This window comes from Myotis brandtii, unplaced genomic scaffold (assembly GCF_000412655.1).
Source record: "Myotis brandtii unplaced genomic scaffold, ASM41265v1 scaffold404, whole genome shotgun sequence".
NCBI classification, from domain to species: Eukaryota; Metazoa; Chordata; class Mammalia; order Chiroptera; family Vespertilionidae; genus Myotis; species Myotis brandtii.
The window spans coordinates 316,989-329,268 of record NW_005365520.1 but is presented as its reverse complement, the minus strand read 5'-3'; the positions used below and the strand labels follow the sequence as shown (position 1 = coordinate 329,268).

General features: G+C 39.7%; 1 protein-coding gene across 1 annotated transcript in view; it reads right to left on the bottom strand.

Moving 5' to 3' along the window:
• LOC102244245 (cytochrome b-245 heavy chain) overlaps positions 1-12,280 on the bottom strand; it is a 39,225-nt gene that overhangs the window by 4,439 nt on the left and 22,506 nt on the right. The window contains exons 7-11 of the mRNA XM_005873286.2: positions 11,967-12,096; positions 9,355-9,447; positions 6,245-6,498; positions 5,238-5,400; positions 2,158-2,304 (exon numbers count right to left, since the gene is read on the bottom strand). Coding sequence (XP_005873348.1) covers positions 2,158-2,304; positions 5,238-5,400; positions 6,245-6,498; positions 9,355-9,447; positions 11,967-12,096 — 787 coding nt within the window. The remainder of the gene's footprint in view (positions 1-2,157; positions 2,305-5,237; positions 5,401-6,244; positions 6,499-9,354; positions 9,448-11,966; positions 12,097-12,280) is intronic.

The following is a 12,280-nucleotide window of genomic DNA, read 5'->3' as shown; positions in this document are numbered from 1 at the left end:
GCAAAGCATGCTGTAGGGTAGAAGATAAAAAAGATGACCAACCCTAGCCGGTGCAAAATGGTTAGAGCGTCGGCCTATGTAACCAAGGGTATCAGGTTCGATTGCTGGTCCTGGTCAGGGCTCATAAGGGAGGCAACCAATCAGTGTGTCTCTCACATGGATGTTTCTCTCTCTTCCCCCTCCTCCCTCCCTTCCACTCTCTAAAAATTAATGGAAAAAATATCCTCCAGTGAGGATTTTTTTAAAAAAGAAAAAACTAGGTCTCCTCATGCAATTTATAATCTAGGAGGGCAGACCTTGAAGTATCAACATGAATAACCATATTTATAGAGTAAGGTATGATGAGTGCTGTAGAAGAGACACAAACATCTCAATGAGAGGAAAGGAGGGAGTTGGGGTGGGAGGCTATAGGATGGTTTCAGGGTGGCAGCATTTGATTCAGTCTTTGAAGTGTGGGTAGGATTCAAATTCTTTGTCTCACTTGTTTTTCTTTTGGTTCTGTATCTCATCTGCTCTATGACTTTCTTTATTTGCACTAATATATTTCCACTCCCTCTTCTTTAGGGGAATCACTAAGAACTAAAACAATCATTGACTAAAATGCACTCATATTTTGATAACATCATGAGACATCAAATAAAGCCTAAAGCTAGTCTGTGTGTGTATATGTGTGTGTTTGTGTTGACTTCTGCTACCATTCTAGGGAGCTTCAGTTTGAACACAGATATTTTTCATAAAAGTAGCTAATTAAATTTATTTTAAAATTAAATCAGATTTTAAATTATCTGGGCCGGGGATGAATGAGGTAAAATGGGTGGTTACTTGTTTTAATAAAACTGTAGAGACTATTTTTGCAAAGCAAAATAATTCTTTTTCAATACAAATAAATTTCCCATCAAAAACTGTATCTGGCTTTTTAAATATCAAAACTGCAAAGCAATTTATATATTATAGATTTTTTTTCTGGGTTTCATTTTTTCAAGTATTTGTTGTTGTTGTTGTTTTGTTTTTAAATTGCAGAAGTTGCATCTTGAAACCACTTTTTTTGACTAGCAATTTTCACGGTCATGTGTCCCTGGCCCATTTGCAACATGACTCTTCTAGGACTAGATAATTCTTTGTTGTTAGGGGTTGTCTTTGTGAATCGTAGAATGTTTACATTGCTAAGTGTCCCTGGAGGGAGGGGATACATACATATGCACACATATATACACACATACATATATGTAACATATATGTATGTGTGTATATACACCTTTGTTAGATATATTTTGGTTTATCTACAAATGCTAATAGCAAACTACTAGAAGTTGCTAAGAGTGCTGCTCTGGAACATTCTGACTCTGCTAATTACTAATTGGATGCCCTTGGACAAATGACCTAACTTGTTCTGGGCCTTGGTTTCCTCATCTGTGAAATGTGGATAATAATAGTGGTTAATTCATAGGGTTGTTGTGAGGATTTAATTAGACAAACTATACAAACTCTAAGAACAATATTTGGGCCTGGCCAGTGTTGCTCAGTGGTTGAGCGTCAACCCATGCACCAGGGGGGTCACAGTTTGATTCCTGGTCAGGGAACATGCCCCGGTTGTGGGCTCTATCACCAATAGGGGACATGTAGGAGGCAGCCAATCAATGTTTCTGTCTTATGGATGTTTCTTCTTTCCTCTCTCTGAAATAAATAAAAATTTATTTTTAAAAAAGAATATCTGGCACATAGTATATGTATTGTGTATATTATAAAACATGCATACACTGAAAATTAAAGGTATATACAGTATATGTATGTATATGTGTGTAGATATAAAGAGAGAGAGAGAAAGAGAGCTAATACTATCTTCTCATTACCCTGTGGATCCTCTGGTCTACCTTGTTTGAGACTCCTGGTGGTAGCATTTCTCTTATAAGGTCAGTCTTGGCTTTTATTCCTTGTCAGCAGCTTAGCTTTGATCTGTTCCACAGATATCAACTTCAAAATATCATCTCAACAGTCTGAATGTGTGGGGATATTGAGTGAGAGTGAATGGGCTGAATCACCAGAATCAATCAACTGCTCTTAGTAAAAACAGTGCAGAAGACACTTCAATAGCCATAGGGAAGTCAGTAAGCCCTGGGCACTGTGGGAAGAACCTGAAATTTGAGATCTTGTCCTCACCTGTGACTCATCCCAGCCAGTGAGGTAGATGTTATAGCTGAGGAAGCCAGCATTGTTCCTCTCCTGCATCTGGGTCTCCAGCAGCTGGAGCAAGTCTGCAAACCACTCAAAGGCATGGGTGTCCCGGCATAGCCAGTAGAAGTAGATCTGAAAGAGGACAGATCATAAAGCAGATTATATTTAAATAGGCCCTGTCAGCCTTGACCCAGGGATTACTTTCCTCCTCACAACTTTTTCTTGTTGCTCAAAAGGTTTAGAAAGAAGTTTTCAGAAAGTTTTAGACATTTGACAAGCTAGTTCACATGAACCCGCTCTGGCCTTCACATTGGCAAGGCAGTAAATGAATAGCTTGGCTTCAAACATACAAAGTTTAAGAAAAAATATTAGCCCACCTCTTTCTCTTTGGATCTGCTCTTGCCTTCCCAGAATCCCTGGATTCCCTTGTATCTCCTCTCAGAAAGACCACTAGAATCTAGACCAGTGGTTCTCAACCTTCCTAATGCCGCAACCCTTTAATACAGTTCCTCATGTGTGGTGACCCTCATTTCATTGTTTACAAATTGAACATAATTAAAGCATAGTGATTAATCACAAAAACAATATGTAATTATATATGTGTTTTCCGATGGTCTTAGGCGACCCCTGTGAAAGGGTCGTTCGACCCCCAAAGGGGTCGCGACCCACAGGTTGAGAACCGCTGCTCTAGAGGGAAAGGAAGACCCAGACACGGGGGCTTACGTGGCATTTCCTCCTCACGGGGCTGCGGGGCGGAAGGCTGATGGGGTCCCTGCTGAGGACCCTCTTCCTGGTGACAGAGGGAGGCTTAGTCCGCTCGCGCTGCTGTAACAGAGTCCCCCAGACGGGGGGTGGGGGCCCATAAACCACAGAAACTACCTGCAGCTCACAGTCCTGGCGGCCGGAAGGCTGCGGTCAGGTGCCAGCAGGGCGGGTGCGGGTCTTTGCTGGCGTGCGTCACGGCCTGGCCCGCCTCAGCGGCGCCCTGTCTTCCAGGCTCTGGGACCCATCACTGCCGTGCCGGTCACGGGGCCTCAGGTCAGCTCCTTGCAGAGGCTGGCCGGGCAAGGAGTGGCACTGCTACCTCAGGTAAGCCGCCCAGGGCGGGCCCCGGGGTCTGTCCTGGAGGCCTGGGGGAGCCGCCCCTCCCCGCCTCATTGTTCCCGCAGCCCCGGGCTCGGAGGAGGGATGAAGGCCAGTCAAAGGGAAGCGGGCTCGCGGCGGCTTCATTAACGGCGGCCTTTCAGCGACGCGCATATCAGAGACAGGCCTTTTCAGAGGTGCTAATTAGCAATTTGGAGCCTTCCCCCCTCTGGAGAGGAGCCTTCAATCTAACAAGTGGGAACAGCGCTGCGCCCCGTTTTCCTTGCATTGAACATTTATTGTTTCCCATTCTCCCTCTCCTTCTCTTCCCCCGCCCAACCCGCCGCATTGTCCAGCTCATCGCCACCAGATAAGGCTGATGGGGGGAGGGGTAGCATCATTAATCACTCTTAATTCTTTGCTAATGATAACTTTCTCTCTCGCACTGAGAGAAGTTAATCTTTCTTAGATGCTGAGAGAAAGAGGAGAGCTGGGACCGGGTGCGGGTGAACACGGAAGGGTGGAGATGACAAAAAAGACTATAATCCCCTTCCCCCACCCAATTCCCCAATTTTCCCTCCTAACTTGTGTCATTACAATTCGATACGCTCATTCTTTCAGTCCCCTCTACCCTGCAGCAGCCTTTCTCAGCCGATAGAAATTGAACTTACTCTTAAAAGTTCAGCTCAGATGCCACCTCCTCTGTGAAGCCAACCCTGATTGTCCTGTCCAGCCAGAATTTCCCTCCCTCCTCCTTCTGAAATATCATAGCACTTCACACACCACTCTTATGGTGAATTCTGCCCATGTTATGGTTGTTTACAACTCCAGTGTAGAGACCACAAAATCTGAAATATTTAGATCGGTGGTTCTCAACCTTCCTAATGCCGCGACCCTTTAATACAGTTCCTCATGTTGTGGTGACCCCCAACCATAAAATTATTTTTGTTGCTACTTCATAACTGTAATTTTGCTACTGTTATGAATCGTAATGTAAATATCTGATATGCAGGATGTATTTTCATTGTTACAAATTGAACATAATTAAAGCATAGTGATTAATCACAAAAACAATATGTAATTATATATGTGTTTTCCGATGGTCTTAGGCGACCCCTGTGAAAGGGTCGTTCAACCCCCAAAGGGGTCGCGACCCACAGGTTGAGAACCGCTGATCTAGACTAATGTAGAACCTTGAATCACAGGAACAATTCCCTTCCTGCTACTACCAGACATTCCTGAGTTCCTAAGGAAAAAAGTATTTCTACCCAAACCTTCCTCACATAGGAAATAGGAAAAGGGGAGAATTAAAAGTCATGATAAGCTTAATGTTCCCATTAGCAGTAATATCTAAGGTTATTAGAATGCCTCAAGTTTCAATAATGATGTTCTTTATCATATAATGAAACCAAATTTACATGGGACAAACAAAATCCTCTGGGAATTTATTCTGAAGAGTTATCCTAAGAAAGTAAAAGTTACATGAAAGACATGTCTCCTGCTCTCTTCCTGCAACAAAAGTATTGGGAGGCTGAAAATGAAATTGATCTTGATCACTAACCTAGGATGATAGAAAAAATATTCTATATCCTCTCAATGGAACATGAAGGAATCATTAAAATGATTACTGAAAGCCTGCAGCAACACGGAAAAACACTGTTTCTAGAAAACCAGGACATAAAATTGTACATCTGCATTATTTACAATTTTCTAAAAATATGTAAATGTGGGGAATATTGAAAGAGAATATACAAAAAGGACAGCTATTGGATTGGGGTTGTAAATACTTTCTCTCTACCCCAACTTTCTTTCTTCCAAATTTCTTATAATATACTATTCTATACAGTAATATACAAATACAGTATACCAAGGGCCTACACTTCCCTTGGTCTCTGCCACCCTCAGCCACGAAGACTCTCTCAGATATTACTTGTCAGAGTGTGATGAATGCTCCAAGCCTTCTGAACAATAATGGAACCTACCTTTTTGAGCTTCAGATTGGTGGCATTATTGCAATATTTGTACCAGACTGACTTGAGAATGGATGCAAAGGGTGTGACCCCAATCCCTGCTCCCACTAACATCACCACCTCATAGCTGAACACATCTTCGCTGGCTGTGCCAAAGGGCCCGTCAACAGCTATCCTGGAGGGAAGCATAAGAGGAGACAGTTACAGACATATTCTACTCTTCAGAGTGTGATGGGGCACACATTATTCCTAGGGGTGTGCAATATGTCACTTCAAACCAGGATATGGAGCACTTTATTTTGTGAAACAGCTTTCAAGTAACCAACTTAGTATGAACATTGGAGTTGGAAGTACGAAGAGGAATTGTTAGCTTACTGAAAACATTTGCTAATTCTCAAGGGTAGTTTGTTCATCTCCTCATCCCCTTTATCCATAACCTCCCCACATACACACATGTCTGTCAGGGTGTCCCATGCTTGAAATTTCTGCTTACATTGCGCATTGAAATAAAGTGAGAAATTTCTACATCAAAACCTCTTGTAGCTTTAATTTGTCCAATTTTCATCTGTGTATTCATTGAGTTATTCAACAAACTTTTCTTCAGCATCCACTAAGTGCCTAATACCATGTTAGGCATATGAGGAGAAGGAGGTAAAATGAATGATATATGGCATTTACCCTCAAATAACATGCACCAATTGTATTTTAAGAACATCTTTAATATAATATGTTTGCTTGTTAGAAAGGTTAATATACCTTGGCCTTGATCCTTATATATTGAAAGGAATTTGGGAATGTTCATATTTGATTCAAATATTTTACCTTTCATATAAGATTTATGAATATATGCACAAACACACCACACACAAAAAATGGGGAACATAGAGATAGCAACCTATATTTGTAGAACCTGTTTGTTTTGTCAGACTCAGGAGATAGTGAGAGATGGGGGGAGAGGAGCTATTTAGTGTCATTTTTCATGAACTCATATGCCTTTGTTATATGTGCTTTGTACTCACTTAGGTAATTTCCAGGCATCTTGAAACTCCTGCTTATCACAGCCACAAGCATTGAACAGTCCCTCTGTCCAGTCCCCAACAATGCGGATATGGATGCTAAAAAAGTCTTCCTCAGGGGCAGAGGTCAGTGTGAAAGGGTGCCATTCCAGCTTGGACACCTTGGGACACTTGACAAAAATATATTGTCCCACCTCCATCTTGAATCCCTTCTTCTTCATCTGTAGCTCGATGGTTTTGAAAGGATGAGTCACCACCTAAGGAACAAAACATATCTCTGAAAACTACACTTTCCCCAAAACTTGCCTTTTCAGTGTCTGTATGTATAAAGGGCTGAACTAAGATGCCACACCCAGGTTCTTTCTTCAGGGCCAACACAGCATTTCCTGCAGCAGATATCTCTCTCATTGGGCATTGCCCTCAGTTTTAGCCCATGATCAATGATGAGCTGATGCCTGAGAAGAGAGGCTTGGCCCCTCTCCTCAATTTGGGACAACTCCAAGGGGACATACTAACTCCAGCACTCTCTGTAGAGTGCAATTGCAACCATATTTAGGGTCAGCTTTTTCCTCTCCCAATCTTGCCTTTCTTTTCTTTGACAGGTTCATCTCCAGAGAACATGTTCCAATAAACCTACATGTAGCTTTCTGTCTCAGAGTCTTACAAGGGAATTGAACCTAAGAACCAGCTTATTACCATATTTTTTCTTTAAGAAGTCAAGGCAGGGGCTAGAAACAGAAAGAAGAGATGGTTTCCTGCTCAGTCTTCCTGTCTCCCCAGGGAATAAGAGCCTTAGCATCTGGATAGAAGAGAAAGAAGACCCTATTGGTGTGTTATAACAACATCTCCCAAACCAAGGCTAACTGTGTTTATCTGCCTTTGTCCTGAGTCACACCTCAAACCTGTCTGACTCCAGGCATTGTTTCTACATTTCTCCCTATTTGAAGAATACACTATCTTTCTCAAAGCCAGGCCCTACCTACCCGTTGCCATCAATCCGTATACATGGAAGTTGATAACATCTTTGTTTATAATAGCAAAAAAAATGGGAAACAGTACAAATGCACATCAATTGGTGAGTTAGTAAATAATTTTAAAAAATAGAACACAATAGAAAGCTTTCATTTTAATACAGAAAGTAATATATTGTTTCTTTGACGATTCCTGAAAAACCTAGAAGGACTTCATATGTACAACTAAAAACAAACAAGAGATAGATATACAGAGGCAGAACAGCATCGAACAGACCGTCATGCATATAAGAATAACCAATGGACACAAGACACTAGGGGGTAGGGGAGGCCGGGGGAATGTCAAGGGGGGGGAAAAGGAGACATATGTAATACTCTTTGTAATACTTTAAGCAATAAAACAAAATTTAAAAAAAAGAGATATTCAAGGAAAGAAAAATCAATAGAAAAAAATAGCAGTTTCTCAATGTTGACTAATCTTGCTGAGCTTTTCTTTTCACCAGTGAGGAAGAATAGAATGGGAAGTCCTTTTAATAAAAATTGCCAAACATTTTGAAACTTGTGATTTAAATAGATCTTACATGATAAAGCTGTAACCAACTTCCCTTCATCACTGAAATAGAGTTATAAAGCTTCATTTTGAAAACAGAAAATAAAAATTTATAAAGACTATTTTGAAAATTATGTTTACCATGTTGCAATATTGTGTGGTGAAACAAATTTTTACCATATAGCAATTTTGCTACCACAGGCAAAATTAGGATTGAATTTAATAAAATGTACTAGGGGACAGCTTTATCACTGGAATACTTATAGATCATGCATTGTTTCTTATGTATGTTTATATGAGAAGAAAATGAGTATCTATTTTCTACAAAAGAAAATAAGTTTTGCCTTAGAAATATGTTTAAGGGAAACACTTATTTTGTTAGTCAGTTCTAGTCTAGTAAGGGAAATTTTGAGGTAGCTCTTTTGATCTGTGGGATTTTTCTTATAGTACGATATAAGTATCATAAAAGAAGAACTTTTGTGGCTTTTTGTATTTCCAGATTTCTAATGCCAGATGGACTATCTTTACTATGACCTTCCTTAGTTGACAAGAAAGAAAAGTTAGGGTGAAGGACAGAAAGAATTTGTGAATATTGCAAAAATAAGCCATAGTAGTGTTTTGGTAAATACTTTTTGAACTGAAGTGAATTGAATTAAATTTTATTTGATAAAAATAGTCTTGTCTGCCCAGCCAGTGTGGCTCAGTGGTTGAGCATCGACCTATGAACCAGAAGGTCAGGGATCAATTCCTGGTCAGGGCACATGCCCGGATTGGGGACTGTATCCCTAGTGGGGCAGGGGACGGGGGGCATGCAGGAGGCAGACAATCAATGATTCTCTCTCCCTCTCCCTTCCTCTCTCTGAAATCAATATATATTTTAAATAGTCTTGTCTGGTGTTTCCTGAAACAATAATAAGAAGTTTATATTTCTATAGCTGGATATTATTTATTTATGTAATGATGAGAAACAGCATAGATTATTGGGGAGAAAGCCACTATATACTTGAAGCTAGGAGACTCAATTCTCGATGCAGTTTAGTTAGTAACTTGCTTAAGACTTTGGGTACTTTATTTTTTATTTTTTTGGGGGGCACTTTAATATTTTAGTCTATGATCACATACAAAGCACAGAAAAGGAGGTAAAGGGACCTAGCAAGCTATCTCAACCTCAACCAAAGTTCCCTGGTTCTTTTGGCATCTGACTATTTTAAGGCTCAATGTATGCTCTTTTGAACTCCTCTTGTTTCTCCACTCTTAACTAATCACATTATCACTTTATGTCCCTCCCCTCTACACACACACACACACACACACACACACACACACACACACACACACCACATTCATTTCCACAAAACATTTGGGTTCATTTTTCAACAGAAAATGTGAACTTCTAGTTTATCCAGTTAAAAGGTCCAACCATTTGATTATCAAGCTAAGTGCATTGAAATTAACTAGGTCATCTCTCTGCTCTAAGCTTTGTAAAAAAAAAAAAGAATAAAAAAGAGCTCTGACCAATGATATAGAGAACTTGGGTAGATTTTTCCATGCTATAGTTAGATTCTATTAGTAATTTCTAAACCAGCTAATACCTTGGTGATGACCACCTTCTGCTGAGATCGCCAAAATCGTACAAGCCTTTCACAGAGGTACAGGAACATGGGACCCACTATCCATTTCCAAGTCTGTAATCAGAAAGAAAGATTTTTAGAAAGGGATGTGTTATGGGGTGATAGCTAATAAAAGATTCACGGGGACAAAACATTTTAGAAGTCAAGATAATCAATCTTTATAGGCTTTAAAAATAATTTATATTAGTAAATGTGTTCTACAACAGAATGCATAAAAACATCTAAAATTAAATTTAAAACCGAGCCAGTAAAAATGAACATTCTCCAAGATCATATTGTGGAACTGTGCAAGGCCATGAAGTTTCATATCTACAGTATGAAACTTTCCAAAGAGGAACTGTGCACAAGAATGGGATTTCCTCCTAGTGTTGCAACAGCAGTTGCAATAACCCTACAGCAGAGCAAGGTTGGTTTCAGAATTAACATTTCTCTAAAAGATAGCATTTCAGCAACACTGTATTTTTAATGCAATATTGCAAATGCCTTCAATTGTTATGTAGTCAAAATGTATCCTTTTGCAAGATGGGAATTTTTTTGTAAGAATTTAACTGTTTCTTCAATATCCTGGTAAGTTCCTAGGAACTATGCAATGCACTTGCTGAATAGGGACATGCGCAAAGATTTTCAGATTTTTTTTTAGATTCCCCTCTTGTCAGAATTGGTGGTGTTGCAGAACACTAAAATTACCTTATAGCATTGTTGGCTATATGAAAACATTTATGCCAGACAAATCCATTCTGGGACTCAGTAAGTTAGGTTTCTAGTTTAATACCTGAAGTAGTAAAGAATTTTAGAAGGCAATAGCATCTAAAAGATGACATTCCAGAATGGATTCCAAGAAGGAAATAAAACCATGAAATGCTTCTCATACTTTCACATATGATCTTTCTATTAAATTTTTTTAGAAACTTTTTATTGGAAGTTGAGAGCACCTAGTTTAATACCTGAAGTAGCAAAGAGTTTTAGAAGGCAATATCACCTAAATGTTCCCCTCTCTAGCCACAGTTGAAGAGTATCTACCCCAAGAGTCAGTATTGTTCTGTTTCTGGACTTTGTTTTCATGGCACAGGTTTTTAAAACAGTCTGGGACCATCTATCTATTTATTGGGTGCCACCATGGAGCTCCACTGAATGGAGCCAAGTCTTGGACATTGCCTCTAATATCCCTCAAAACCCAGAAACTCCTCTGAGGTAGATGCCTGTTAAGATAGTAGTACTCTGACTCCAGCTGTCTTCAAGGATATGTGCCTTCTCCTAGCTTATAAAGAGAACCTGAAATACAGTTCCCTTTTTATAATTTCTGGTGATGTCTGAAGGTAGTTGGGACAGTTCACTGAGGTGTCTGGTTGCTTTCAGTATTGAGCAAGGATGCGTGAAGATGTTAAGTCTCAGAGAACATGCTGTGTCTAAAGGAAGAGTAGTCCTATATTAGTAGAGTACAAAAAAAGAAAAGAGAAAATGGAGTGGGAAATTTACCATTATATTATACTGGGCTTAAGGATAAAATAATAATTCTGCTCAGAAGCCCTATACAAGTGTTGATTTTTTTGGCTAGCTTTATACAAATGGCTAGCATAATAACCAATAATGTATACTGCTTTCCAAAGTGGGGAGGGGGGAAGATATGAACATCCCAGGGCCCACTCCTAATTCTATAGAACAGAGATATTAAGATTATACAAAATGGCCCTGGTTGGTATGCTAAATGGTTAGAGATTGGCCCACGGACCAAAGGGTTGCCAGTTCGATTCCCACTCAAGTGCACATACCTCCACTGCAGGTTCCATCCCAGGGTCCCTGTCAGGGCGCGAGTGGAAGACAGCCAATCGATGTGTCTCTCTCATGTCAATGTTTCTTTCTCTCTCTCTTTCCCCTCCCTCCTCCCTTCCACTCTCTCTAAGGATCAATGGAAAAAATATCCTCACTCCTGGGGTGATTATTAAAAAATAGAAATAAATAAAAAATAAATAATACACAAAATGGAGTTCTTTGGAGCTCCCAACAAAAGAAAGTAAATGTTTCAGCATGTTTCCCCTTTGTCACCGGTGCCACACTCCCACTGTACCATGCAATGCCATTGCATGTTAGTATGAACCTGGCTGTCCAACCTTTTTTATGCCTCATTGACAGGACCTCCTGATGCCTAACGGCAACCCTATGTGTCACCTCATCAATTTCCTTCCCAAATCCAAAAACCTTACTTTTTAGCTCCTTATAGGTGATTATCTAAGCTACCCGACTAAGTCCATGATGGAATCCCTCTGAAAATCATTATTGTGATCTGCACATCCATAAGAGAAAAGATAGAACTTCTTGAACCCAAAGAGCACTTTTAAAAACAATGCTTTTCCGATTTTTTGTATCAGGATGTTCATAAAAGACCAATGCAAAGTTTACTTTTAAAGAAATAATTCTATATTAACTTCAGTAGAAAAAAAAGTAGATACTTATAACATTCTAACAGTTCCATTACATTTATAATGGACAACTCCATGACATTTGTATGTATTTCTTAGACACAGTTTGAAGATTTTGTTAATGAAACTGTAATAGCAACAATGAATTGTACATACCATAGGAGGGTTGCCATAGAACTGAGGGACTGGGCAGTCCTCTGATTTTCCCCAATCTGAGATGTTTTGATAACATTTTTTTATATCGTGCTTCTTCAAACTCTCTGGGGTCTGCCCACGTACAATTCGCCTGGAGAGGAAATGTAAGTACAGATCATTTAGTAGCAGGAAATTAAGCAAGTTTCTTGACAGTCTGAGCATATTTTATTTAATCCTCACCTGAGGATATGCTTTTATTGAATTTTGAGGAAGAAGAAGAAGAAGAAGATGAAGAAGAAGAAGAAGAAGAAGAAGAAGAAGAAAGAAAGAAAGAA